Genomic DNA, 27057 nt, shown 5'->3' with positions numbered 1-27057 from the left:
CGCCGTTGGCGCTCCAGAACAGAGGAAGGGAGCTTGGGCCACCTAAGGTACTGCACAGCAACAGCAGCAACAGCAGCAGGCAGCTCTTCCCCACTGCGCATCATCCTAGGCCAGGAAGGTGCGTCCAGTGTCTGTCCCAGATCTGGCATGACGCCTTCCCACACCCTGAGCGCGGCGTTTCCACCTCCAGCCTCCTTCATCCTTCATCCCACTTGCAGAACTTCCCTTCCGTTGGCTGACAATTTTGTTTCGTCGCCTTTGTTCGCCATTATCCATTTCTCGTCAGCTTCCTCCGTGACCCGTTCGTTTTCCCCGCTGATCGACTGCTATCGTTGTTTCGCAAGGGTTTCCCAAGCCCATCCATTTATCGCGCCTCTAAGCCCTGTAACACTAGGTAGTCGCAATTATCTATCGCTTCGCCTTATCTGAGCTTCCGAGGGTTCGTTCACGCAACCCCTCTACTGAGCAGGCTCCCGGCATCTCCGCAGCCTTTTCTCCGAGAACGAAGCTGTAAGACTCGGAGCTCCGTAGCCTCTTCGTGTCGTCGGTCAGGACTCGAGATCGTATCAGCTACATCGCGAAGCTTTCAGTGACACGGTCCCGATTACTCCATCGGACAATCCCAGCAACCTTCGGTAGCAATGGCTGCCAAGAACCCCTTCGGGTTCACGACGGGTCCGGTCACTTTCTGGCTGATTGTCGTCTACGCAGCCTTCCTCGTCCCCCTCGTCTGGATTCACGAATCCGTGCCGTCTGTTTCTAGTCACAATCCTTACACTGGCGTCAATGTAACCGAGGCATGGCAGGACTTGACGCACATCACCAAGAACTACCACCCGTACAACAGCCGTGCCAACGACGAAGTGGGCGCATACCTCCTGACCCGGATCGAGGAGATTTTGAAACGCAACGGAGTCGACTATTCCATGGAAAAGGATGCAGGTGGCGTTGTCTGGCCTCAGGATGCCCAGTGAGTGAATTCCGTGTGTTGGTTCTCGTGCCGAGAAAATGTGCTGACTGGAGGTTGTTGCAGTGGCACACCAGCTCTTCCACGCCAAGATGCCGTTGAGCGTGCTTCGACTGGCCCCCTCGTAACCGTCTTCGACGACATAATCTCAAATGTGACCTACGCTGGCACCTCTGGCCCACTCGGTCAACCTGGTTCTGCAGCCCATGCCACTTACTTTGAGGGCACAAACAAGCTTGTGTATATCCGCGGCACAGAAGACGAGGACGGTGAATGGTGGAAGGGCAAACGTGGCAATATTGGCCAGGGCGGCGTTCTCGTCAATGCTCATTACGACTCGTAAGTGGTATTGCTGCTATATTAAACCCTCATACTGATAGACGAACAGGGTCTCCACCGGCTATGGAGCCACTGACGACGGCATGGGCTGTGTAAGCGTTCTTCAGATGCTCAACTACTTCACTTCTCCTGGCCAGCAGCCCAAACGTGGAATCGTACTGTTGCTCAACAACGGCGAAGAGGATGGCCTGTACGGAGCCAAAGCCTACCACTACAGCCCTCTCTACTACTTCACAACCTCATTCGTGAATCTCGAGGGTGCCGGTGCGGGTGGGCGAGCCATACTCTTCAGAACCACTGACTTGGAGGTATCCAAGCCTTACGCAAATGCTCCTCATCCCTTTGGATCCGTTGTTGCTGCGGACGGCTTCAAACTTCGAGCGATTAAGAGCGAAACGGATTACAAGGTGTGGGTCGAGAACTTTGGTCAGCGCGGCCTCGACATTGCATTCTACCGACCTAGAGCGCGGTACCACACTAACCAAGACGATACCCGACATGCCTCGCAAGAGAGCCTTTGGCACATGCTTTCCAACGGCTTGGCTGCTGTTGATTCTCTTCAGAAGACTTCGGGCTCCTTCACCGGTAAGCGCAATGATGGAGACAAGAAGAAGGTTTCGAGCGGTTCCGGAACAGAGGGCGTCTGGTTCGACATGTTTGGCAAGGGATTCGCCACTCTTGAGCTTCGTGGCCTCTTCGCGTGGGCATTGACTCTGCTCATTGTGTCTCCCCTAATTTTGGTTCTCGTTACCTACATCCTGTCAAGGCAGGACAAGTACTACTTCTTCTCGAGGAAGGTCAAGGTCGACATTGACGACGAATCGGTCCCTCTTGGAGGCTGGAAGGGTTTCTTCCGTTTCCCCTTGGCCCTGACTTTCTCGGGCGCGATTACCGTCCTCTCTGCCCTCTTGGTCCGGAGACTCAACCCCGAGGTTGTTTCCAGCAGTCCATATGCAGTGTAAGTCCAAGTCAACTCCACCCTACGTTTCCGTGCTGACGCTTTGTACTACTAGCTGGGCAATGACTTTGTCTGCGTTCTTCCTCGTATTCTGGACAATCTCGCGGGGCGCCAACGCCGTCAGGCCGAGCGCTCTTCAACGCGGTTATGCCCACATTTGGCTCTTCATCTTGAGCTGGGCTATCCTCGTTGCTGTTACGACCGCTGCCGACAGATTCCAGATTGCTTCGGGATATCTCTTTGCATTCTTCCATTCCGCCGTCTTTGTTGCAACGCTCATCACTCTCTGCGACCTTTTCGCGCTCCCGAGCAAGCGAGCCTACGCAGAGACGGCTCACGACGATCAGCAGTCCAGGGATAACATATCCGAGGTTCCCAACTCCGATGCTCTTATTTCTCCTAGCCCTCACGAAGAGGGAACCACAGAAGAGCCCACGGAAACAACGCCGCTTAGGAGTGGCGAGAATGGCAGTGGAAACAATGGCACAATACGCACGACATTCGCAACAACCTACCGACGCTCGCTCTCTGCCATCATGTCCAACCCAGATGACGAGGAGGAAGAGACTAAGGAAACGAGAGAGAAGCAGCCTTATGAGAAAGAACAGCCGTGGTCAGCGAAGCTCCCATCTTGGACCTGGTTCTTCCAACTGCTTCTGCTCGCTCCGATCACCATCATCGTCTTCCTCCAAGTTGCCCTGTTCATCACCTCGGCCATGCAGTCCATTGGCGCCGATGGTGTGGACCCTTTGCTTCTCTATACCGCGATCGCCGTCTTCAGTATCATGATTTCTTTGCCTCTTACCCCATTCATCCACAGGACGAGCTCCTACGTGCCGCTGGCCCTGTTGTTCATTTTCATCATCAGTCTCATCCACAACCTTGCCGCCTTCCCGTTCTCCGCGAACAATCGCTATAAAGTTAAGTTCATTCAACGCCTGGATCTGGACAATGGAAACTCTACAGTTTCCATTCTAGGCCTGCAAAAGTACGCCCGCAAAATGATCAACGAGTTGCCATCCGCGGCAGGCCGAGAAGTCATTTGCACTCCATCCGCTGGCTTGCTATCTGATTGTCGGTTTGATGGATCTGCGGTGTTGCCCAGACTGCCTGAGCTTAAGAGCACCTCCTCTTCCGGACTCGTGTCCTCAAAGGATCCATACGCACATCTCGTGACTGTTAACATCACTTACTCAAACTCGACTAATGAGTACGAGCTTTGCATTGATGCCCCAGAGTCAAAGCAGTGTGTTCTCGATTTCGACGACGCCGTGACGTTTGACGTTCGGGAGAGCGCCGGTATCGATTCCCTCTTCAGCACACCTACTGAAGGGGGCATTAACGGCATCACGCTCTGGCGGAGAGACTCGTCTATTCCATGGACGATTGACGTCAAACCAGCCGCCAAGTCCTCGGTGGCTAAGCCCGCGGAGTCAGTTCACGAGGAGACTCCCAAGGAACACGAGGAACTTCGGATTCGCCGGGTTCGAAAGCCTGCAGGATTCAGCGGAATAATTTCATGCTCTTGGAGTGATGCCAACGTTCGCGGGACAATCCCTGCCTTGGACGAAGCTTTGCAATATGCCCCGGACTGGATCGCCGTCACAAAGCAAGACGTCGGCCTGGTCAAGGCATACAAGCGCTTCAGGGCCTGAGCGGATATTCGAACTACTTCACTGTCACTGGATGTTGTGGAAATGTGTGGGAGGACGCGCGGGCCCATGGCTAGACTGGTACATGAATGGCCCCATGGAGAGCTGGAATAGTGTTTTGCTTCATGGTGGTTGGCGACTTGAATTTTGTTCATTGGATGGCGTTTCGAGAGGCATCTTTCACGTTAGCATGCGATCATGGGGTACAGCATAATCACTGGTGGCTAAGCTGCGGACGGGTAACGAAAGCATGCGTAATAGGTATCAATTTGAAGTATCATTCGGGAAACGCCCCTGTCATTCAAGCATACGCTGTCGAATCGTTTTCAACCGTGTTGCGGAGGTTATGGGTGCGTATTCCTCGAGAATTGTGTATATTGGGTCTGCGGATTCAGGGCCTGCGTCGAGTAGCTTGCCTTACATTCAGGTTGAGGTCGCTCCTTCTTCAACCAAGCCCACTCGATCTTCATGGTCGAGCGGTATAACGCCATGGTCCGTTAGTACAGAACTTGGTACGAAGTCTCGAGAAGTCAACGGATAGAGGATTTCGTAGGGGCTCAGTTCGATTTACGGACTGGGTACCTGAGCTTTTGCTTTTTTCATGCCTCTTGATACCTTCCATCCATCCCATGGGTTGCGGGTGATTTTATGTAACAGGGTATCAATTATTGGTTTACCGAGCAAGTCTGCTGGAAAGAGCACACCTTTTACCAAAGGCTCCTCTTCTCGTTCTCATACCACCTTGGTATGAAGTGAATGAGACTCCCATCTCTGAGCCATCCAGTCCTTTCCCAGGCTTCCTTCCGCTAAACTGCCAAAATTTCCATCACTCCTGCATCCTCTCATCCTTAATACCACTGCCACCAGCCCCCTCAGCTACCTCTTTGGCGTGATACCGCTCCAGCAACTCCCTCATCTTGGCCCACAACTCGGCCTCCATGTCGCGCTCGACTTTATTGTTGCGGCTGTTGAGCCACCCGACGTCGAGGTTACCAATGGTGCCGACGCCGTTGGGCTCGAGGGAGGGGCGCGCGACGATTTTGGCGTCCTCGTTCATGACGGGTTGGCGGGTTTTGGGGTCGGCGTCGTTGCGGAGCTTGATGATGGAGGCTTCTTCGAGGGCGAGGATTTGGCGCTTCATGTGGACGTCTACTGTGTGGAGGGTGGAGAGGAGGGCGTCCATTGATGTTTTGAAGGTTTGGGTTTGAGAGGAGGAGGATGGTGGAGGGGGAACGGATGGGTTTGAAGGATCTGATGGTGGGGAGGGCTTTGGGGCTGCGCCAAGGGCGGAGAGGGCGGATGAGGTGTGGGACATTAGGGAGACTATTTGGGTGTCGATTTCGCAGAGTTGTTGGATTCGTTCTTGGAGGGTGAATGGTTCGTTTGGGGGGGCGTCTGTTGTCATTGTTGTGTCTGCCATGTTGGTGTATTGTGAGCCGAGTTCGGATTCTTGGTGGTAGAGCGAAGTGTGCAATTGGTGAGCTTGAGGAGTTGGAAAGAAAATGGTATCGTGGGTGGGTTGTGGTCTTTTAGGAGTGTAGTTCGTGAGATGATAGGTTCAGGTTTAGTGAGTGAGATGAGCAGTGAGTGAGTGAGTGAGTGAGTGCTCGAGCTCGCAGGTGAGCTCCAAGAAGTCGCGTATGAGTTGAAAAAAGGTGGGCCCGGCCACGGGGAAGGTCGAAGCTCTCTTCCAATGACTGAGGCCAGAGAAGCATGCACCATACCCAGAAAGGCTTAGCGCCGTCCTCTCCAGATATTTTCCGCCGCCAACCTTGACCTCAAGTCCTTTCCTTTGCAGCCTTGCAGGAGATGAACGAGCCTCATTTCATCGGGGCTGGACGCGACGTTCGACGACATCTCATCGAATTCTATCATCAAAAGTCGGAACTTCGCATCTGAAGCACTACCTGCTGATAGTCACCGCCGCCAAAGAGAAACACGCTCATTAGAAACCTGGAGATTGCGGCCTCGGTTTCCGCCCCGGATACCCGACCTTAGCTCGACGACTCACGATCACGTCTCACCCGCCCGGTTCACGACCAATGCGCCGAGAGACGTGAAAAGCGCATCACCAACTCGAAACCAGAATTTTCATCTACAACTACTTCGCGCATTCAAACGTTATCGAAATTGTTCTGTAAAAAATGTCGGGAACCCCGGCTCAACCAGGTGCCAGCACCACGCCAGGCGCACCAGCAGCGGCAGCAGGCGCAGCAGGCACAGGCGCGTCGGGATCCTTTTCACAACAGCCTCAGCAGCAGCAACAACAACAAGCTGCGTCGACGGTACCGGCGACGGTGACGCCTATTCCTGCTCCTACTGTCCCGACTAGCCAGACGCCGATCCCGCCTCCTGTGACGGCTACGCCTGCGCCGGCGCCGGCGCCGGCTACTGCGCCGATGTCGAATCAGAATCTGAATCAGATTGTAAGTGAGGATTTTTTTCGATTAGTATTTTTCTTTGGGCTCTATGGATTATATGAGGATGGGGGACGGCTCAAGGTCCCGTTTGCTACAAGTGTGGTGACCGAGGTCGACGGCTAGAGGTAAAGGCAAGTGCTGTTGAAACCGTGAAGGATGGGATCGGCGGGTGAGGATCGTGTATTCCTCGAGGGCAAAGAACAAAAGGACAGTAATTGCCTCTTCCATCTTCAGGAAGAATCGCAGAAACAAACCCATCTCGTGGGTAGTTGCCAATTCACATTTCTTTGTGTGTTTGGTTCTGCTTGCCTTTCCTCATCCATCACCTTTCACCATCACCATCCAACTCACCCACCATCCCATTCGTCTTTATTATTCTTTCACGTCGGAAAATCATCAAAATCCAGGAATTTGAAGACAATGGCCAGTCCCATTCAAGAGAGAGTGTCTAAGTTTGAGATGGTAGGTCAAGGCGGCGTGGCTTCTGGATTCTCGTGGAAGAGGACTGCCTCTCTCCTAACACCCTCCTTATCTCCCCTTCCTTATGTTGATCATGAGTCCTCTACTCCTCTCTCTTCATCCTCTCTCCTTCCTCTCTACGTTCTACTTATCTTCGGCGCGAGAGAGCAAGCATATTCACTCCGGAAGACACAGAGACTACGAAGGCAGTGAAAGTGCGATCGCGCGGACTTGCCATTTTAATGCTTTCCCCGACATCGCTGACAGTTTCTAGGTCACAGACTATCTCCTGAAGCGGGGATACACCCGTACCGAAACCATTTTTCGCCAAGAGTCTTCGCACTTGGGCCCTGACGGTAGACCCATTCACAATAAGGTTGATGATTTGGGTCCCAAGAAGTACCTGAAGGCATTTAACTTGCTCCGTGAGTGGGTCGAGAACAACCTTGACATCTACAAGGTAAGCCTCAGTGGTTCGTCATTTCTGGCGGTTCAGTATTTTTAACCTGTTACAGTTCGAGTTGAACAAGCTTCTCTGGCCTGTCTTCGTCTACTCGTGGCTCGAGCTCGTCACTCAGAACTACTCTGAGGAAGCCAAGATCATCCTCAACAACCTCAAGTCGTACTTTGAGAATGTCCACTCCGACGATCTGAAGACCTTCTCCACCATTACACTGACTCTGCACGCCAAGGAAAACCCTACCACCAAGTTGTACAGAGAGAACAAATACCGCGTTCCGCTCAACCAGCACATCAGTGGCAACCTCTTCCATTTCCTCGAGCGCGAGCGGGACAATGGCGGCGCTGTTATCCTGTACATCCTCTCAACCTTCTGCCAGCTGGACTCAACGGCCCGTGGCCCCATCGAGCCCTTCAGCTTCGAGGCGATTTACCGCCGATCCCAGAACCTCGACATTGACGAGGTGGATCTGCAAGAGGGTATTCCTGGAGTCTTCACCGGCATCTCAAACAGGGACCTTTTGGACAAGACGGTGCCTCTCAAGCTGGGCCCTCTGCCAATGGAGGAGGACCTTCGCGACGATGTCAGGGCCGAGCTCCAGGATGAGGATGCGCTCAACCCCCCGCCCGATGGCCGTGCTACTTTGGTAGACGAGTTCGACCGCAAGATCAAGCGTGAAGAGAGTGCTGATGGTCCCACGAGAGCGGACCTGCCTTTGCCTCCATCTCGCGCCAGAGACGTTGTCATGGAGATGCAAAAGGTTAGAGAGAACCGTGATCGCTTCAAGATTGATGGACGTACTGGAGGCGTCGGCGTTCCTGTCAGCGCGTGCATGTTCACTTTCCACAACACTTTAGGCAGGCAAGTAGTATGTTTTTATCTGCTGAATGCGACTAACAAATAGGTGTAGTGTATCATGTATGGACTTCTCCAAGGACCACGAAATGGTTGCTATTGGCACCACGGACTCCTACATCCGAGTGTGGCATCTCGAGGGCAAGCCTCTCAAGTCGAAGCGTAACGACGAGAAGGACTACAAGTTCAACAACCGCAAGCTTATCGGTCACTCGGCTCAGGTGTACTCAGTTTCCTTCTCCGACGCCATTGCCAAGCTCGAGCACGCGCCATTTGGCGAGGAGGGCAAGGGTGAGTCCCCCATCGAGACGAGCTCTAAGCTGCTACTGTCTTGTTCTGCGGATGGCACCGTTCGAGTGTGGTCACTGGATGTCTGGGCCTGCGTCTGCGTTTACAAGGGCCACGATGGTCCGGTGTTGAGAGCCGAGTGGGGTCCTTTTGGCCACTACTTCTTGACTGGCGGCTGGGACAAGACTGTTCGTGTCTGGATGCAGGATCACGCATCCGCGCAGCGTATTCTCGTCGGCCACGACTCCAGCATCTCGGCTGTGGCCTGGCACCCGAACGGAACCTATGTGTTCTCGGCTTCCGACGAGACGGACAAGTCAGTCCGCATGTGGTCTGTCATCACCGGCCAGTGCGTGCGTGTCTTCACCGGTCACACGGACTACATCTCCACCATTGAGGTCGCGCCCAACGGCAGAATCTTGGCCACGGCTGATTGCAGTGGCAACATCTTCTTCTGGGACATCCAGAAGGGCCTTCGCATTAAGCGCTCTCGCGGCCACGGTAAAGGTGGAATCTGGTCCATGAGCTTCAGCGTCGAGTCCAACGTTCTTGTCTCTGGCGGCCAAGACGGCACTGTCCGTGTCTGGGATGTTGAGCTCCCCGCTGAGGGCCACAAGGCCGCCCAGCAGCAGCAAGGAGCGGCGCCGGCTCAAGAGGGAGGCGACACCATTGTTGCGGCCAGTGGACAGACAGAGCGCCCGAATGCTGGCGGTCAGGGAGCGACTGGCAGTGGATCCAATGCTCCCAGTGGCGGAAAGAAGAAGGGCAAGGAGGTTATGATTACGCCCGACCAGATCAGTGCATTCCCGACCAAGAAGACGCCCGTCATGAAGGTGCAGTTCACCCGTATGAACCTCATCGTGTCTGGTGGCTGCTACGATCCCGACCGTTAAGCGGCACGGGATCCTCTGGAGGGAAAGAATCAGACTGTCTTCATCTTGAGTTTGGCGTTGGGGTCGCGATAGTCGACAAAATGTGATTTGGGCGAGGTAATCCTGGTCTGGGACAGCAAAATCGCCTGGTTACTGGTTTGTGTAAATCATCAATGTAGTAGATACCTCTAGTCAATTGGGAAGGCTATGAAGCCAATTTGCCCGTGCTCTAAGCAAAATGCATGTGAATGCTTCGCTTTGAATTGTATCTTTGTTCGTGGCACGTCTCGGTCAGGTACATTAGCACCACGATTACCCGGTGTCAGTCGAGACTGGAACAGTGTCGTTGACCGCAACCGCTAGGTACCTCAGTTACCTACGGCAGGCCGGGTAGGTACCTACAAGTTACAGGGGCCTTGATGGGCTTTGGGGTCCCAATCGAGGTCGAGTGGCTGAAGCTTCCAAAGGGCCACAGCGAATCAGGTGGTGCGGAGCAGCTGCGCACCTTTCGCATTGAGCCTCTGTCAGTCAGACACACCCAGAACCGGCCGTGCCTTGGGTGTACCTTACCTTACTGTGCTGCCTTGCCTTTTGCCAGACCACATCCCACCTCACCTCAACTTACCATTTCAACCATCGCCCGCTTTCCGTGGTACTCCATAGACTGGTCATTTAAACCCGATTCCATTCTCACGAAATTGTCACAGCCACTGGCGCATCGAGCAACCGAAAGGATGGATCCCCTCGAAGAGTCGCCATGGGGCGATTCGCAACCCACCTCCGAGCCCTCGACCCAACAGCAACCCTCCCAGAGCGAAGAGTCGACGTCGTCGCAGCCCGCGGCCAAGTCAGACGCACCCAGCACGGCATCCGCACCTCGCCCTTCACGCTCGGGACCTGTCCGCCGCCTCGTTTCCGCCCAACCTACCCGCCTCGAAGCTGTCGACGATCCCCTCGGTCCTCTGGGTCCCCTCGGCGCTCCCGCCGCCGCAGACAATGGCGCCGAAGCCGGTCAGGATGCTCCGCCCGTCCCGCCGCAGAAGGAGCAGATGGTGATCCGCACCTCGATGCAGCCCCAGCAGGGCCGTCGCGCCGGTCCTTCCGACCCTCATCACATTGACGAGGACGATTACGACCGTCCGTCTGGCCCGAGGCAGCCGCCGCCCGTTCAGGCTGCGCATCCTAGCCCGGTGCGGACGCATACTCAGCCTAGCGTCAGCGTCGAGCAGGCTAGCAAGCCGAGCTTCCAGATCACGGTGGGCGATCCGCACAAGGTTGGCGACTTGACCAGCTCGCATATCGTCTACTCGGTCAGGACCAAGGTAAGATGAAGCTCTTCCATTGGCGAAGCGGGGATGGGGGGGAGAGGAGCTCGCGCTAATCATGATGTGTACGACAGACCTCCTCAAAGGCATACAAGCAGCCCGAGTTCGAGGTAAAGCGCAGATACCGTGACTTCCTCTGGCTGTACAACACGCTGCATGGGAACAACCCCGGTGTCGTTGTGCCGCCTCCGCCGGATAAGCAGGCTGTTGGTCGCTTCGAGAGCAACTTCGTCGAAGGACGTCGCGCCGCTTTGGAGAAGATGGTGAACAAGACTGCTGCGCACCCTACCCTGCAGCACGATGCCGACCTGAAGCTGTTCCTCGAGAGCGAATCGTTCAACGTCGACGTCAAGCACAAGGAGCGGAGAGAGCCGATTCCCGGAGAGAGCAAGGGTGTCCTCGGTAGTTTGGGTATTAACGTCGGTGGCAGCAGCAAGTTTGTCGAGCAAGATGACGTGAGTGTGCGCTGGGACTACTAGGAGAACTACGTACTGACATAGGTCAACAGTGGTTCCACGACCGCAAGGTGTACCTTGATGCGCTCGAGAACCAGCTCAAGGCGTTGCTCAAGGCCATGGAGACAATGGTTGGCCAGCGCAAGATGATGGCCGAAGCCGCTGGAGACTTTTCGGCGTCTCTGCATGCTCTGTCCACAGTTGAGCTGTCGCCCTCGCTGTCGGGCCCATTGGATGCTCTGTCCGAGCTGCAGCTGACGATCCGCGATGTCTACGACCGTCAGGCCCAGCAGGATGTTTTGACCTTTGGCATCATTATCGAGGAGTACATCCGCCTGATTGGATCAGTCAAGCAAGCATTCAGCCAGCGGCAAAAGGCGTTCCACTCGTGGCACTCTGCCGAGTCAGAACTGCAGAAGAAGAAGGCCTCCCAGGACAAGCTCCTGCGGCAAGGCAAGAGCCAGCAGGACAGGCTGAACCAAGTCAGCGCGGAGGTCGGCGACGTGGAGAGAAAGGTGCACCAGGCCAGGCTCCTGTTTGAGGATATGGGTCGGTTGATGAGGGCGGAGCTTGATCGCTTTGAGAGAGAAAAGGTGGAGGACTTCAAGAGCGGCGTTGAGACCTTCTTGGAGAGTGCGGTAGAGGCACAAAAAGAGGTGAGACAATTCGCGACATTCACGAAATGGGATTGAGGCTGACACATTCACAGTTGATTGAGAAGTGGGAGACGTTCCTCATGCAGTTGGATGCCGAGGATGACGAGACGGTCTTTTACCGGCCGCCCGTCATACAACCCTCGGGCAAGCCGCCCGGTAACACGGCCATTGATAGGGCTCGTGCCACCATCAACGACGACTCTGACTAGAAGCCCGAGGCACGGCGTCCGCTGATTCACTACATTATACCTACGCATCACAGCAGCGGTTTCTTCTTCGACCCCACGGCGCACTGGGACGAATGACGTGTGAATCAAGTTTGGGCAGCAAGTGCACATTGTGGAGCCTATCCTTTCTTGGTTGTAGTAGTTGTGGTTGTTGTACATATCTGACAGTAGAAGAAACCCCACGGGGGGTATAAGGGGCTCCCGTAATCCACCTCCTCCTCTGACCACGCTTTAGTTCGCCCTCTCGGGCAGTCCTCTGTGAAATCTCCCCTTTATTTTATACAATGATTCGGCTCTATGCATCGTACAAGCTTTCTTTCCGCCACTACTGCTGATGACAGGTGGTGATGGTTGTTTTGTGTCCTGCCCTCGCGCTGCCTTATTTCTTTCCCTTCTTGCCCTTCTCCGGTGCCGCCGCCTTCTTGGGGGGCTCCTTGGCAGCCTGCTGCGGCTGCATCGCAGCGTAACCGCTGATCAAATCGCCCATGTCGAAGATGTCGTCTTCCTCGGGGGCAGCAGCCGGCTGGGCAGGCTTCGCGGCCTCCTTTGCGGGGGCAGCATCCTTTCCAGCAGCCTCCTTGCCTGCGGCGGCACCCTTTCCAGCGGCAGCGGTATCCTTTGCAGAAGTTGCGGCCGCAGCAGCAGCGGCGTTGAGCTCCTCCTCCGTCGGCTTCTTGGCAGCCAAATCGAACCCGCGACCGAAACGCTCACGGAAAGCCGCCAACTTTCCGGCCTCGTCGACTTCCACGTTCTTGAGGGACTTGTCGGAGGGTTGCCAGAGGGCGTGGTTGCGGGAGTCCTTTGCGGAGCGGACCAAGGGGCTGGGGGAGGTGGTGCGAACGGTGTAGGTGCTTCCGTCGGAGAGCTGGATGAGCTGGGTGAAGGTGTAGGGGCGGCGGGGGCGGGGGATGAAGGTTGCTGCGCGGGATTGTTGGGTTTGGAGACCTATTCTCGGTGAGGAGGCGGAGATTGTGGTGCCGGAGCAGGATGAGGTTGTGAGAGAGGGTCGGTGGGCGAGGAGGCTTGTTGGCCTGGGCAGGTGGGTTGGGAGCTTGCCCATTTTCGCGGGTGTTTGTCTGGTCTGGGATGCGTTGGAGGGAGCTCAATTGGATCGCTTATTCGAGCAAAGGTCGTAAGGCGGGGAGAGGAATTTGGTGTATGGGCGGGCGGTTGCGACGTGCGTAAGGGCGGAGGGAGCGCGCGCGTGGGCAAAGGAGAATTTGTTGAAGCTTTTGGCGATGCTGGCTCAATTGGCTCGATTCTCCTTGGCTGCACCGCGCGACCTGAGGAAACCAAAATTTCGGTTGGTCAGGGCCGGGGAGTTCCGTGCGCGCGGGTCCACAACTTCAGCGTGTGCCCGGCCGGGGGAAGGAGGTATGTGATTTCCTTATCGATAAGGAATTTTTCTGGGTTCCATTTACATCACTGGGAGCTTGAGCTACCTCCATTACAAGGGGGGTATGAAGTCCAGCTTTTGACGTGGTCTATTCCCCTCCACGAGCCATTGATCTACTTTGAGGAACTCTATAGACGAGCTCTGCGTCGATCTTCGCTGTCGCGTTTATTTCTTCGTTTAGATCCCCATCTCTTGTAGCAACTGCGGGCTATTCCGTATAGCAACTTCGGGCTAAGCTCCGGCGCATGCGATGACCGGAGCTCGTGTGCTGGAGACCGCGCTGCGCCGCGTCGTCCGGCCAAGGATCGGAGGAAGCGGCAGCGTCCAGCGGACCCTGGTCGGAAGCTGTAAGACATGTTCACGATCCATTGTATTGGCCATGGTCAACTAACGCATTGCCTCAGCCCAGAATGAACGTCCGTCACATTCAGCAAGGCCCGTCGGCCTAAACCCATCGACCTCCGAGCACCACCGAACAATACACACGACACCATTAAACCTATCCCCCTCCTCCTCGCCGTCGAAACCAACAACAACAACGACAACATGGCGCAGAGAACCCCATCAACCCCCAACGACAACCCACGACCCGATTGCCGACCTCCCAGCACAGCTCTGCGGCGTGATGCGAAGACTAGCGCACTCGGTCGTCGTCGCCACGGCCACGGACCGCGCGGGTCGGCCGAGGGGCATGACGATGTCGAGCTTCGTGAGCTTGAGCATGGAGCCCGTGCCGCTGGTGACGTTCAACGTCCGGACGCCGAGCCGGACGCTCGATGCGATTCATGAGAGCGGCGGGGTTTTCAATGTGCATGTTCTCGCAGAGGGAGGGGAGGGCGCGAGGGTTGCGGATTTGTTTACGAGGGGGAACGCTGGTGCCGGGGAGGGGTTGTTTGAGGGGTTGCCTGAGGGGGTTGAGGTTGTTGAGGAGGATGGGGAGGCGCCTTTACTTGAAGGGAAGGGGGTGTTGTATGTGATCAAGTGTCGGGCTCTTGGGGAGGGGATGGTGAGGGTTAGGGATCATGTTGTTGTTGTTGGGGAGGTTGAGGGGGTTGTGAGGGGGGGAGGGGAGGGGTTTGGGCTTGTTTATGCTGATCGACGGTATCGGACGCTGGGGGAGTGTTTGGTGAAGGGAGAGAAGTGAAGACGGGAGACTGAGGTTGGAGATGTTGTGTATCATACCCCATGTATAGAGATTGCGGATAGAGTGTATACTATGTGAGGGAAACTCCGCCCATTGATTTCAAAGAGGATGGTTAGGGCGGCTATAAATCGGCACTGGGAGCTTTGTTAACGGTATGAACTGGGCTTTGAATTATTTCCAACAACCAGCTTTGCACAAGAGACCGTCAGGTGAGAGATATCAAACAGGTCGGTTTTGGCCAAGTCCGATAGATAAAATTCTCTAGGTTCATTCATTCTATGCATACAATGCTACGAATCGCTTTCATGATCATAGGTTCTTCTCTTCCCGTCATAAGCTTTTCACTGCCTACCGCATTGGAGTCTCTTGAAGCTCACACCCCACTTCTGACATATTTAAGATAAGGGCACCCGAAATGCATCCGCTATCCTGAATAGTAGTGTAATGTGAGATCCAACACCAGTAAAGACAGTGCAACGACTCCGTCTATTTGCCCGGGCACCCACGGCCCAAGCCATTGGAGATTGAACAGCAATCAGCGTTCTATGCATACTACGCGTCAGTTCTGCCCTTTAATTCTTCTCATCGTGTTACTTACACATTTGGTGCGGGGGATATTATAGTCTGTAGCACAATACTTGTGCAGCGGACAGTAAATATTGCCGGAAAGAGTACCGTACTGCCTAAAGCAGGCAGCTTCTGAGCTGAAGCAACAGTCATGCTTCCCATCGCACTGAGCATTTGGGTCGCCAACTCCTGGGGCTTTCTGTCGGTTCTCAAGCCTAGCCGGGTTGGCGATGGCCGTTCCCACCGTCAGGGAGATGATGCTGATAATAACTGAGGAGAACTTCATGGTTGAGGAATAGAATCAGGTTTGGTTGTAGATGTGTAAGATGTGAGATAAGAATGAACTGGTACCAAGTCATCCTGATGATCAAAGACAGATGAGCTTTATACTTTTTTTCAGATAGCTCAAACCACTGTGTGTACTTGAAAATAGAATCCTGATATTCGGGCTTGCCCCTTTCCAATCCATGAGACTACGGCCTTGATACATCCTAAAGGGTGCCCAGAGTCCATCGGCGTAGCACACTGATTGTGCCAATGTTCGAGCTAGTTGCCTTTGATAGTCGGCATGTTCACGTCGAGACTTAGTAAGGTATGCAGGTACACTTCCTAGTCCGGCAAGTTTTCTTATTCCAGGCCACCAAGGCAGAATATTCAGATTTAGAGCATTCGTTTAGGAAACAATATCCATGAAGCATGTTCCAAGGCCCGTATTTCATCGCTTATAGAGTTTACAACCGTGCGAGTAGGTATGCGAGTCAGTTCATTCTGTGTTGACAGTAGGAATACCCGCGTCTATCGCGTTGCATACTGTGCTCAGCTGCCCGAGTGCCGCCTGACGTTGAGTAATAAATGATCAAGTATAAGGTAATAATAGAGAAATACGTGTCGGTTTGAGTGATTATCAATATGGCAGAAGTAGGTTTTGGTATGTCTGTTCACCTCCTGTTCTAGGTGTTTCTTCTTCGAGGCCATCAAGGCCGTCAAGGCCATCGATACTAGTGAAAGTTTATGTTGCCTATTCGTCTCTCTATGAGGTTCGACAAGCACACTCTCAAGTCCGCGAAGTAACAATAGTTATTGCATGAAGAAGTCTAGTCTGTTTCATATCACGAGAACGGTATCTCCTGCTCGAGCAAGGCCAGCGGCCTATTTCTAGGAGTGGCATTGATGCACTAATTATTTTTGCAATGGAATCTTATGTTATATAAAGGTCGGATCATCCGTCGACTAAAAGTTGAAATCACTCGACTCTTCATTCACAACACAACTATTACGACCTCTAAAATACCTTACTTCAAAACCGCCTTCAAGCAGCACTTCATATCTCCAATATGCAGCTCATCAAGTTTATCTTCGTTACTGCCATGACCATTACATCGGTTAATGCTGGCGTAGGCGACCTCTTCCGCTTCGGCCAGCTTTGATGCAGAGTCGCTAACACTCGATATAGTGCATGATTGCAGGAAGCTACGATCCCAATTGCTGCTGGGGCGGTAAAGATAACGTAGATGCCTGCAACAGGCAAGGCGCTTGCAACGTTGGCGGCGACACAGACAATTACTGTGCCAAGTTTGGAATCACCCCGCAGCAGTGTGTAAGTAGCCTCATGAACTGCCCCTTCTGCCCCAAGACATCACAGAGGACCTTTCTGACATGCTCTCTGTCTAGGATGCCGATTGTTGCGACACACGCACCAAGAAAGGCAAGCCTTGTCCTAAGGGGAGGAATGCTTGTGACCGCAAAACGGGCTGCCCTAACAGGTAGACTATTGCCGTTGCAACTTCACACTGTTCAGTCTGCCCATCGCTTAGTACCTCGCTTATCTCGCTTATCCCGCATAGAGCGGTTACCGAAACTGGGTGGTTCTACCACCGCTTGGACCTGGCTAGCACTCTTAGCATACCTTAGAAAATAGCATTCATTCAGCTCAGCGCGGGCCTGGAAACTCGCCCTTGTCCTATTCTTCAGTGTCGGGATGTGTCTACATAGATATGCCCAACCATGTGCAACTATTGGTGAGGGTGGTCGAAATTAACCTTGAATTGAGAGTTAAATAGTTTGAGTCAAAAAGTGTGAATAGACGGGAGTTAATTGGCCTGTCTTAATGTCTGCTGGTAGGTTTTGGATAGAGCAAGTTCTAGTAGCATCTCTTTCTGCGGATCCTTGGCAACAGTGTGAAACGGGTCCCGATTGAAGTACGGCAGGCAGGCATTGTAGTTGAAGCCGAGAATAGACGTCGTGAAAAGAGATGGACCGTGCAACGACCCCCTGGCCGTTGCCAATGATGCGGGCGGTTCGGACGCGGGGGAGATGAGATGTGTTGGCATATCCGTAAGGCGCCGCCGCACACTCAAGCCAGCAGCCCAGCACCCAATCTCGGGGCAGATTTCACGAAGGGGTGGCGCTTTATTTTCAGCCTCGTCGATGGGTGGGACTTGTGGCAAGGGTATTTCAACGCCAGACGACTGGTTGCTGGGCTCAAGTTCGCCCGCGTTGACATCGAGCCATTCAAGATGGACCTTGGAGCAAACATAAGTATCTAGCAAACAGTGGAAGTGTCGATTCCTGCTTGAGAACATTGAGAACGGGGATCCATCGTTCGGAGGCGGTAAAACTGGAGTAAAAGAAGACTCTGGACTGGACAAACAGACACTGTTCATCCCCACATCGAAGGAGGCACGGAGGCACGGAGGCAAGGGAGAATCAATGGAAGGCAAAAAGCTGTGACCACCGGACGCTACGTGAGGTACCTAGGTAGAGCGACGCCTTCCTCAACCTTCCGAAATAAGGTAGGTACAGAGTACCTTAAGGTAAGGTACATACAGAAGAGGTTCCTTACATAAGGTGAGGTACCTAAGGTAAATACACTTGAAGCTGTTTACAAGGCAAGCGCACCTCAGTGGATGGCGGTAAGGCGTCCCTTCCCCAAATGCATTGGATGGCGATTCTCTTCTTTTCCATGCTGGTCTGAGTCTGAGGTGCTATGGAGGCAGGCGCAGGCGGCAGGCGGCAGGCAGGCGAGGAAGGCACAAGAAAAAAAAGGGACCCTCGTCCCACTCGGTGGCCCCCGCAGATCAGCCAATCAGAGCCCCCGCACGGTTGCTGTGGTGGCAGGGCAAGCGAATCAGAGAAGGGTCTGGAAGGCCTGGAGGTGATGGAATCGCATAGAATTCTTGAGCTGGGGGGGTGAGCGTCGCTGCCTTTCTGCTTTGGGGTCCAGCCGGCCACCGGGACTCCAGACGCCTTTTTCTTTTTTAGCCTCCTCCTCTTCCCTCGTCGTCTTGACTCTCAGACTTCTTCTTCCTTGCATCTCAACTTTTCTCTCTCTCCCAATTTCTCTCTTCTCTCCTACTCCCCCAAAAGAATCAATCTTTCCATCGTCGATTCGTAGCAGCGAAAGACCTGTTGCATTCGTAGAGAAGCTCTTCTCAAGGTAAGCTCGCCGAAACACACCCCGCTGTCCCGGCTTGGTCTCGATGCCGTTTGGCCATCCCCCAGCGTCACCCCTCCCTTCTCTCTCGATTGGAACTTGGTATCTCGCAATTCAAGCGTCAACCTCGTCTGCGATTGAGATTCATTATTTTTGCACCATCTGCCTTGGAGATCCAATTCTGCGAAATTGGCGACAAGGCTCCCCTCCCCCCGCTCTACTACCCCTCCACAAACCGCAGCCTCACCGCCACACAACCACCTTTTCCAAACAACATCTAACAAATCTTGACAGAATTACGACCGTTACGCCCTAGATACCCACATACTCCATCAGAATGTCTTCCCCGGAGACCTTCGAGTTCCAGGCTGAGATCTCTCAGCTCCTGTCGCTCATCATCAACACTGTCTACTCAAACAAGGAGATCTTCCTGCGTGAGCTTGTTTCCAACGCCTCCGATGCCTTGGACAAGATCCGCTATGAGTCTCTCTCCGACCCCAGCAAGCTCGACTCGGGCAAGGACCTGAGAATCGACATCATCCCCGACAAGGAGAACAAGACCCTCACCATCCGTGATACCGGTATTGGTTTCACCAAGGCTGTAAGTACCACATGCTCCCAACACTTCCCAATCAATTGCAATGATCAGTAGCTGACCTCCTCAGGACCTTGTCAACAACCTGGGTACCATTGCCCGCTCCGGAACCAAGCAGTTCATGGAGGCCCTCACTGCCGGTGCCGATATTTCCATGATCGGTCAGTTCGGTGTTGGTTTCTATTCTGCCTACCTTGTCGCCGACAAGGTCACCGTCGTCTCCAAGCACAACGACGACGAGCAGTACGTCTGGGAGTCCTCCGCTGGTGGCACCTTCTCCATCACCCCCGACACCGAGGGTGAGGCCCTTGGCCGCGGCACCAAGATCATCCTTCACCTGAAGGATGAGCAGACCGACTACCTCAACGAGGCCAAGGTGAAGGAGGTCATCAAGAAGCACTCCGAGTTCATCTCCTACCCCATCTACCTCCACGTCACCAAGGAGACCGAGAAGGAGGTCCCCGATGAGGAGGCCACCGAGACCACCGAGGAGGGTGACGACAAGAAGCCCAAGATCGAGGAGGTCGATGACGATGAGGAGGAGAAGAAGCCCAAGACCAAGAAGGTCAAGGAGACTTCCATTGAGGAGGAGGAGCTCAACAAGCAGAAGCCCATCTGGACTCGCAACCCCCAGGACATCTCCCAGGAGGAGTACGCCTCCTTCTACAAGTCCCTTTCGAACGACTGGGAGGACCACCTTGCCGTCAAGCACTTCTCCGTTGAGGGTCAGCTCGAGTTCCGTGCCATCCTCTTCGTTCCCAAGCGTGCTCCCTTCGACCTGTTCGAGACCAAGAAGACCAAGAACAACATCAAGCTTTACGTCCGCCGTGTCTTCATCACCGACGATGCCACCGACCTCATCCCCGAGTGGCTCGGCTTCGTCAAGGGTGTCGTCGACTCTGAGGACCTTCCCCTCAACCTGTCTCGTGAGACCCTTCAGCAGAACAAGATCATGAAGGTCATCAAGAAGAACATCGTCAAGAAGGCTCTTGAACTCTTCCAGGAGATCGCCGAGGACAAGGAGCAGTTCGACAAGTTCTACTCTGCCTTCTCCAAGAACCTTAAGCTCGGAATCCACGAGGACTCCCAGAACCGCAACATCCTCGCCAAGCTCCTCCGCTTCAACTCCACCAAGTCTGGCGATGAGCTCACCTCCCTCTCCGACTACGTCACTCGCATGCCCGAGGTTCAGAAGAACATCTACTACATTACTGGCGAGTCCATCAAGGCTGTCACCAAGTCTCCCTTCCTGGACTCCCTCAAGGAGAAGAACTTCGAGGTTCTCTTCCTCGTTGACCCTATTGATGAGTACGCCATGACTCAGCTCAAGGAGTTTGAGGGCAAGAAGCTCGTCGACATCACCAAGGACTTCGAGCTCGAGGAGACCGAGGAGGAGAAGGCTGCCCGTGAGGCCGAGGAGAAGGAGTACGAGGGTCTCGCTAAGAGCCTGAAGAACGTTCTCGGCGACAAGGTCGAGAAGGTTGTCGTCTCCCAGATGCTCACTGGTGCCCCTTGCGCCATCCGCACTGGCCAGTTCGGTTGGTCCGCCAACATGGAGCGTATCATGAAGGCCCAGGCCCTCCGTGACACCTCCATGTCCTCTTACATGTCTTCCAAGAAGACCTTCGAGATCTCCCCCAAGAGCACCATCATCAAGGAGCTTAAGAAGAAGGTCGAGACCGACGGCGAGAACGACCGCACCGTCAAGTCTATCGTCCAGCTTCTCTTCGAGACCTCTCTCCTGGTCTCTGGCTTCACCATTGACGAGCCCGCCAGCTTCGCCGAGCGCATCCACAAGCTTGTCCAGCTCGGCCTGAACATTGACGAGGAGGAGGAGACTGTCGAAGCTCCTGCCGCTGACACGTCCGCTGTCGAGACTGGTGACAGCGCCATGGAGGAGGTTGACTAAAGGATCTTTGGGATGAAAAATACGGGATACCAGAGAAAAAGTTCATCGGAGTTGGACGGTTTTCGGTTTTAATTGCGGCTTCGGAAGTTTTCCATAATTGCCTCCCCATATTAGATGTATGGGTGTATTCTAGTTAGCCCGTCATGATCATGAGACAGATGAGGTAGACGCTCAGAATTGGAACGTTAAGACAAACAACCTATATGATGATGTGATTTATTGTGCCTTGTTCGTGTATCTCTCGTCTTGTCACCAGTTAGTCGAGATTGGTTGACTGGCTATGATGGTATGCCTCTTCTAACCTGCTCTCCATGGACAGAGACGTCGAAGAAAGTCAGTATAAGTTGATTTCCTGAGAACTCTATGCTGTCGTTATTGACAGCAAAGATCATGCACCCTGAGGAACGACTAGGTCATGGCAGACCACGGCCGCCCGAACTGGAGGCGACAGGCCTCCTGATAAGCCAGACTTCTTGCGCGAGCAGCCAGAGTCCCTGACATGACATCGTTGTGTCTGAGCCGCCAAAATTCCAGACCGGGCCCTTCTCGCCGTCGCCTCGGCACTGACTCACGCTCACTCACGCTGGCGCGTGCAATATAACCGTCCGTGATACTCGAAATCCCGGAGAGCCCCTTTGGCTCAGTGGTAGAGCGTCGCACTCGTACTTGTTCGACATGCGAAGGTCCACGGTTCAATCCCGTGAGGGGGAAACTTTTTTGGGTCTTGGATCCAGACTGCCTTCTTTTTTTGTTTTGATCACTTATACAAATTCACTTTCTACTCGGGAGCCGGCCGATGTACCTTATGAGGCATTTGACATGCCCCGGGTTAAGTGTGCAAGGTTAAGTGACGCAAGTTCGAAGTAGTAACTACCTAACAGCAGCATCTCCATAAACTCCCCTCTCATCGTCCCCTTGATCACCCCTTTCTCAACTTTTACATCCTCTCTTCAACTCCATTCCAAGCCACGTCCTCTCTAACTCGGTATCTCTTGACTCGCTTAGTAGAGCTCACTGGCCGCAGCCATAGGCGCCACAAGCACTATTTGCCTTTCCAGAACAACCGGACAGGCAGACAGCAGAACCCTTGCCAGCCCAAGCACACTGGGCAATGCAGAGATTGGTCTGGACGTTGATGCATTGGTACCAGCCGGTGTAGGGGCAGGCTCGAGCCTCAAGGTTGCTGCTGCTAGTTGCCGCGTTGGCGATGGTGTCTGCTTCGGCGACTGGAGCGGCCATGGAGAAGGGCAGGCTCATGGCGGCCGCGAGCAGCTTTGGAACAAGGCAAGGTTAGCTTGAAGAGTCCCTTAGATAGCGACAGCTTGCTTTCAAGACTCAATTGAGGAGAGGGTTTGGTCTTACGAAGCTTTGGAAGTGCATTTTAACGCGAAGTGAGGGTGAGTTTGGGTGGCGGGTGGAGGCCGGGTATGTAGAAAACGAAGAGCGGAGCGATTGCTTTGTGAAAGGTTTCGGTGGAGAGATGGCTTTCCGGCGGTGACTGCTGCTCTATCATGAAGCCAGGACAAGAGGCGATTTCATCGACCTTTTATATTTCCACTCAGAATCATGTTGTTCCTTTCTCTCCTTAGATATCGTGTCTGCCATTCCTTCTGTGCCCACAACCGTAAAGAATGAGGCTATGTTATCCCACCCAGGCCGAGTGCCGACTGACGATGTCTGCGTGACTGGCAAGCGGGTAGGTTTCTCCCTGGCTATGAGCTATTGACGGAGTTGGAAGAGAAAGTCGAGGCGCATAGTTGTGGATCAACCATTTATTCCTCTCAGACTTGAAAAGTCTATCGAAGGAAGTTCAAGCTGTGGATCTGCCGCAGGCCGAGACTCTCGGCGTCAGCTTGTCTTGGGTTCGTTACCTTTTGATTGGTTACCGAATTACACTCTCACGTCAGCTGTAATGTCGCTTCGTCTATCATTTGGCTAACACTTATGGTTACCCACTCTCATGTTGTAGTGGTAGGATTCAGTTCGTCAAAAGGGGACTATCTCGGGATAGCATGTCGGATCCAATGAGGACTTCACGACAGAGAGACGAGGATAGTTCGAGCCCCTTAAAAGACTCAGTCCAGTCAATGCCGTCGGTGCTAGCCTACTCGAACTGTCCAGTCCTGTGGCATGAACCGGGGAATTCAGCCATAGACCTCGCAGATGTATGTGCCCATCCCTGGAGCCAGATCATGAAGGCCATCAGCGTTTGTGGTGTTTGACCCATGACCAACTACCCTACCAGGTGTTCTCATCAGAAAACCAGAGAATCCTTCAGTCTGTGTGGGTGCAAATGTGATCATAGATCTATATTGCTTGGGACTGCTCATGGTACAGTCGTCTTCAACAACTGACTCGACATACCTCGCCCCTGACTTTCGTCCGCCCTCCTTGGAGACGCCCGCCATCCCACTTCTGCCCATCAACAAATAAAACCTCGCAATACGGAATGTCAAGGGTTCCCTCAGTCCCATCAGGCGTCAGGATCTCCGCCTCCAGCACCCCTTCTCTCCCCTGCCCATTATCAACACCATCACCCTCGACCACAACAACAGCCCCATACTCACCCCCCTTCCCGTCCTTCCACCCCGTCTCCGCCCTCTTCAGATCCCCCATCTGCGGCTGGAACCGCCACCATCCCCACCCAACAACCTCAAGCCCGACAACCTTGAAGCTAAGAGCCTGCGTCGGCCCCGTAGACCAGCTATGCGAGAGCGATGTATAGGCCGCGTCGTAGCTATACCCCCGTTGCGAGCGATAATACAACGACCCGTTGGCGCTCATCCCCTCCACGAGCGTGGTGCCCGTCATGAGCGGGGAGTCGAGCATGTAGCTCCACGTGCGGCGCATCAGCCGCAGTCCGCGGCGGGGTTTCCGCGCGGCAAAGTGCGCGAGGACTTCGATGGAGGAGATGAAGGGGGAGATTGTGTCCGGTAGCTCGGGCGTGACGGGCCCGATGGCGTTCCAGTTGCGTAGTAGTGCCGCGGAGAGGGATGAGGCTTGGGCGGGGGATGTGGTGAGGTTATATTGCAAGGCCAGCGCGTTGCCGTCTTGCGGGAAGAGGAGCGCTCCCGCTGCGGTCTCGTTGTCGCGGTATTGTGAGGCGGTGGCGTCCCATAACACGTCGTTGTAGGCCGTCTTGAGCTTCGCTGCCGCGGCCGCCCACGTCGTTGCCTGCTCTCCACGGGCGTTGGAGGTCGTCGCCGTGGTGGCGGCTAGGCTTGCGAGGGAGGAGAGGGCGTGGTAGTTTAGGGCGTTGAGGGCGCTGTTGTAACCCCCTCCGCCGAGGCGCGCCCAGTCATTTGTCTCGACTTGTTCCGCGAGGCCTACACTGCCGCTGGTGTCAAGGACGCGGAGGATGTAATCTACTCCCGCAGTGATGTTCCCCCACCTGCCAGTAAGCCACGCTTCGTCGCGAGTGAAAATCGCGTAGTTGAAGCAAGCGATCAACGTCCAGGCATGATACGTATCACTCTTCGCGCCCCGTCTCCAAGACCCAGTCGTCGGGCCCGCGAAGGGCAATTGCCCCGTCGAGGCATTCTGGTAAAGGAACATGGTCTCCAGAGCAAAGAACACCGATTCCAACCCGGCGTCACCGAGACCTAGGTACGCCGTCGTGCCCGCGATGCCCAAGTCGCCCGGCCAGACTGCCCGGTCTCGCTTCGCGCCGTCGAGAAGCATGGGGCCCTCGACGCCGAGGGTCGCGTTGTAGGCCCAGCCCGGTTTGACTTGAGGTAACCAGCGGGATGTGTTGGGAGGCGCGATGTTGGTTTGGGCTGTGAAGACGCCGGCGTGCCAGATGCGGGTTAGAAGGTCGTCGTTGGGTGTGTGGAAGTGGCCTGCCCAGAGAGCTGGGTTTGGCTGGGAGGGGGAGTAGGCTAGGTGGCAGATGATTGAGGTGATGGCGACGGGGCGGAAGGCGTGGAGGGTTAGGTATTTGAAGCCGCCACGGAAGCGTTCCTTGGGCATGATGTATGCGTAGGGGGTTGATGAGGAGGAAGCGGTGATCGTGACGTTGAGGGCCTTGTCGTAGTCTTGGGTTGGTATTGCGCCTGTGTCGTCTGAGATCTCACGGACGAAGGAGGGGGACTCGGCGAAGGCAAGGGAGAAGTGCGGCTCTGATGAATTGCTAGATGACGACGATACGTCACTGGACTCTGCCATCATGGAGAGCAGACCACCAACGTAGCCAAAGTCCAGGGAGACTTGGCCTCCCGGCTGGAGAGTGAGAATGAAGCTACCATCATCAGCGGAGGTCGTCACGTCCGCAGGCCCGGAGACGGCGTGGATCCGTTGAGGGAGGACCGTCCGGGTGGAGGGGCTGTTGATGTAGGCTTCCCATGGCCGAGTTGGGTCCGGACCCGTGGTGCTAGCTGTCGAGACAAGGAGCACGGATGAGGAGAGGAGAACGGCGAGGCGGATGAGACGTGATATCATCGGGGCCATTGTAGGAAGAAGGTCGGAGTTTGAGGGGGTAGACGTGACATGGTGATGGTATGTTGGACAGCGGCGGTACTGACGTAGTTTTCTTTACTTCAAGGACATGATGGAGCAAATGAGTGTTTCTTGGCATGCGATCCTGATCTGGTAGGTCAGATGTGGGTGTAAGTCGGTGATATGGAGAAAATTTCCCCGCGTGTTCATGTTAGCGAGATTGATGGGGGTGAACGTCGGGGTAAGTCTGGAGCGAGGCGGCGAGCGTTTGCCCGGGGTGCGGAGGCGGGGTTGGCGAGAAAGATGATCGCAACTCCAGATCACTGCCAGGGTTTATGTATTCCCGGTCGATCTTCTGTGTTTTATGTTTGACTTCGGTCCTGATCCCAAGGTCTGAAGGCAATAAAACATGCAGAACATCTCTCGTGCTAAGTGAGTCAATTGCATGTCTACACCCTTATCAACCTCAACTTGGGGATTGGGTGTTTTTGGCAAGAGGATATGATGGTTTACGAGGTGAGAAGACAAGGCAGTGGATAGTCCATCTTTTGGTTACGAAAGTGGCCGCAATATCCAAGAGGACCTTGTCTACGACGGCTGGTTTCTGGAAGAAAGAAGTCAAATGTGTTTCCAAGCTCCTGCGTACTTCCCAAGTTTCGACGCTGTTCTCGTGGCGACGCTTCAAGTGAGTCTGTCTCGGCCTCCGAACCAGAAGCTGTAAGTCGGTGGCACCTAGTTTGAACTCATTGCAATATGAGCCTAGCTCTATACGCGAGTTACCTCGAACAGCGAAAAAGTCCCTCGTAGTCGCCGCGCTTCTGATATTTCCTCACCATCGATACAGCCGACGTACTCTTCATTTCTATCAAGAGCCTAGGCTTTCCCGCGAGGTAGATAGTTATAAACGTGATCTCTCTCGGCATTGTTAATTCTCACCGCAACTTCACCATGCTTGCAGGCTTCCCAGACTGTTAAGCCTCGTGTACCAGCGGAAACAACATCTACATATACAACCACAACCTCGCATCCGTGATATGCAGTCTTCAGGCAAGGTCAATGAGGTATTGGATGCCCTTGTCATACGAGCGGCCCATGACTAGGGCACTGATTATACTGCACACATTGCGACTCGGACGATATTAGCATACCATGACATCAACTTACATTCTACACACCCCTTCTCTTCCCTCGTACCCTATCAATCAACGGGGATCCATACCCTGCAGAATACTTGACATCCAATGTTGAAAAAGGTAGCCGAGAACTTACCGGAAATTTATGGTGATGAGTTCCCATGAAGTCGAACGCTTGAATGTTCAGCTTTAGTCTAGGGACTAGCGAGCGAAATGATTTCACCAGGACTAGAGCAATAGAACCAATGTGTGACACCTTTGTGTGCTGTCTTCTCGCCCTCTTGCTCGGGTACCTGACTACCATCCATTCTATAGTATTTGAGATCACTTACGCAAGCCCACTCAAGGTAGTCCATACGATCCATGGAGATATGCTACCAAAGTGAAAGGTCCATTATCAGCACCCGCCATATGAAACTCCCTGTCAATGCCTCCAACTACTCACACAGATCACCGACCATCTAGACGTAGACCCCGAGTCTGGAAGCCGTAGTCACAACCATGGTAGTACCG

General features: G+C 54.2%; 11 protein-coding genes and 1 non-coding gene across 12 annotated transcripts; 6 read left to right on the top strand and 6 right to left on the bottom strand.

The window, feature by feature from the left end:
- Window positions 1-641: 641 nt before the first annotated feature.
- Window positions 642-3919, top strand: BDZ83DRAFT_587865 (putative zinc metalloprotease; the record flags this gene model as incomplete). The annotated part of the gene is made up of 4 exons (XM_060506079.1): window positions 642-970; window positions 1034-1306; window positions 1356-2264; window positions 2320-3919. The coding sequence occupies 4 exons, from the start codon at window positions 642-644 to the stop codon at window positions 3917-3919; spliced, it is 3111 nt and encodes a 1036-aa protein (XP_060360364.1).
- Window positions 3920-4471: 552 nt separating this feature from the next.
- BDZ83DRAFT_635417 (mediator complex protein-domain-containing protein) lies at window positions 4472-5580 on the bottom strand. Its single transcript, XM_060509175.1, has one exon. The coding sequence runs from the start codon at window positions 5334-5336 to the stop codon at window positions 4743-4745; it is 594 nt and encodes a 197-aa protein (XP_060360363.1). The 5' UTR covers window positions 5337-5580; the 3' UTR covers window positions 4472-4742.
- Window positions 5581-5687: 107 nt separating this feature from the next.
- Window positions 5688-9497, top strand: BDZ83DRAFT_635416 (WD domain-containing protein). The gene is made up of 4 exons (XM_060509174.1): window positions 5688-6342; window positions 7070-7255; window positions 7311-8116; window positions 8166-9497. Exons 1-4 carry the CDS (start codon window positions 6061-6063, stop codon window positions 9289-9291), a joined length of 2400 nt encoding a protein of 799 aa, XP_060360362.1. The 5' UTR covers window positions 5688-6060; the 3' UTR covers window positions 9292-9497.
- Window positions 9498-10004: 507 nt separating this feature from the next.
- Window positions 10005-11915, top strand: BDZ83DRAFT_587869 (Vps5 C terminal like-domain-containing protein; the record flags this gene model as incomplete). Its single annotated transcript, XM_060506080.1, has 4 exons — window positions 10005-10592; window positions 10670-11050; window positions 11104-11706; window positions 11760-11915. The coding sequence occupies 4 exons, from the start codon at window positions 10005-10007 to the stop codon at window positions 11913-11915; spliced, it is 1728 nt and encodes a 575-aa protein (XP_060360361.1).
- Window positions 11916-12354: 439 nt separating this feature from the next.
- On the bottom strand, window positions 12355-12993 carry BDZ83DRAFT_556719 (uncharacterized protein; the record flags this gene model as incomplete). The annotated part of the gene is made up of 2 exons (XM_060503526.1): window positions 12355-12434; window positions 12528-12993. Coding segments are annotated over 2 exons (546 nt in total), but the record flags the coding sequence as incomplete, so codon positions are not given.
- Window positions 12994-13286: 293 nt separating this feature from the next.
- BDZ83DRAFT_762212 (flavin reductase like domain-containing protein) lies at window positions 13287-14757 on the top strand. Its single transcript, XM_060515202.1, has 2 exons — window positions 13287-13676; window positions 13734-14757. The coding sequence occupies exons 1-2, from the start codon at window positions 13580-13582 to the stop codon at window positions 14471-14473; spliced, it is 837 nt and encodes a 278-aa protein (XP_060360359.1). The 5' UTR covers window positions 13287-13579; the 3' UTR covers window positions 14474-14757.
- Window positions 14758-14877: 120 nt separating this feature from the next.
- Window positions 14878-15363, bottom strand: BDZ83DRAFT_635408 (uncharacterized protein). The gene is made up of 2 exons (XM_060509173.1): window positions 15072-15363; window positions 14878-15016 (listed from the first exon to the last, which is right to left on the bottom strand). The coding sequence occupies exons 1-2, from the start codon at window positions 15324-15326 to the stop codon at window positions 14960-14962; spliced, it is 312 nt and encodes a 103-aa protein (XP_060360358.1). The 5' UTR covers window positions 15327-15363; the 3' UTR covers window positions 14878-14959.
- Window positions 15364-16374: 1011 nt separating this feature from the next.
- On the top strand, window positions 16375-20977 carry BDZ83DRAFT_655732 (Hsp90 protein-domain-containing protein; the record flags this gene model as incomplete). Its single annotated transcript, XM_060510819.1, has 7 exons — window positions 16375-16434; window positions 16494-16637; window positions 17124-17157; window positions 17798-17853; window positions 18435-18476; window positions 18790-19074; window positions 19139-20977. The coding sequence occupies 7 exons, from the start codon at window positions 16375-16377 to the stop codon at window positions 20975-20977; spliced, it is 2460 nt and encodes an 819-aa protein (XP_060360357.1).
- Window positions 20978-21606: 629 nt separating this feature from the next.
- On the top strand, window positions 21607-21688 carry BDZ83DRAFT_t262. The gene has a single exon. It is a non-coding gene; the product is annotated as a tRNA-Thr (tRNA).
- Window positions 21689-21727: 39 nt separating this feature from the next.
- On the bottom strand, window positions 21728-22765 carry BDZ83DRAFT_635401 (uncharacterized protein). Its single transcript, XM_060509172.1, has 2 exons — window positions 22340-22765; window positions 21728-22249 (listed from the first exon to the last, which is right to left on the bottom strand). The coding sequence occupies exons 1-2, from the start codon at window positions 22355-22357 to the stop codon at window positions 21989-21991; spliced, it is 279 nt and encodes a 92-aa protein (XP_060360356.1). The 5' UTR covers window positions 22358-22765; the 3' UTR covers window positions 21728-21988.
- Window positions 22766-23320: 555 nt separating this feature from the next.
- On the bottom strand, window positions 23321-25414 carry BDZ83DRAFT_587877 (alpha-L-rhamnosidase; the record flags this gene model as incomplete). Its single annotated transcript, XM_060506081.1, has 1 exon — window positions 23321-25414. One exon carries the CDS (start codon window positions 25412-25414, stop codon window positions 23321-23323), a length of 2094 nt encoding a protein of 697 aa, XP_060360355.1.
- A 463-nt stretch (window positions 25415-25877) lies between these two features.
- BDZ83DRAFT_655730 (uncharacterized protein) lies at window positions 25878-26909 on the bottom strand (the record flags this gene model as incomplete). The annotated part of the gene is made up of 7 exons (XM_060510818.1): window positions 25878-26143; window positions 26245-26284; window positions 26348-26412; window positions 26576-26606; window positions 26681-26772; window positions 26838-26841; window positions 26877-26909. The coding sequence occupies 7 exons, from the start codon at window positions 26907-26909 to the stop codon at window positions 25878-25880; spliced, it is 531 nt and encodes a 176-aa protein (XP_060360354.1).
- Between the last annotated feature and the right edge of the window lie 148 nt (window positions 26910-27057).

Source organism: Colletotrichum acutatum (assembly GCF_030867785.1).
Source record: "Colletotrichum acutatum strain CBS 112980 chromosome Unknown BDZ83scaffold_120, whole genome shotgun sequence".
Classification (NCBI taxonomy): Eukaryota; Fungi; Ascomycota; class Sordariomycetes; order Glomerellales; family Glomerellaceae; genus Colletotrichum; species Colletotrichum acutatum.
This window is presented reverse-complemented; position numbering and strand designations above follow the sequence as displayed.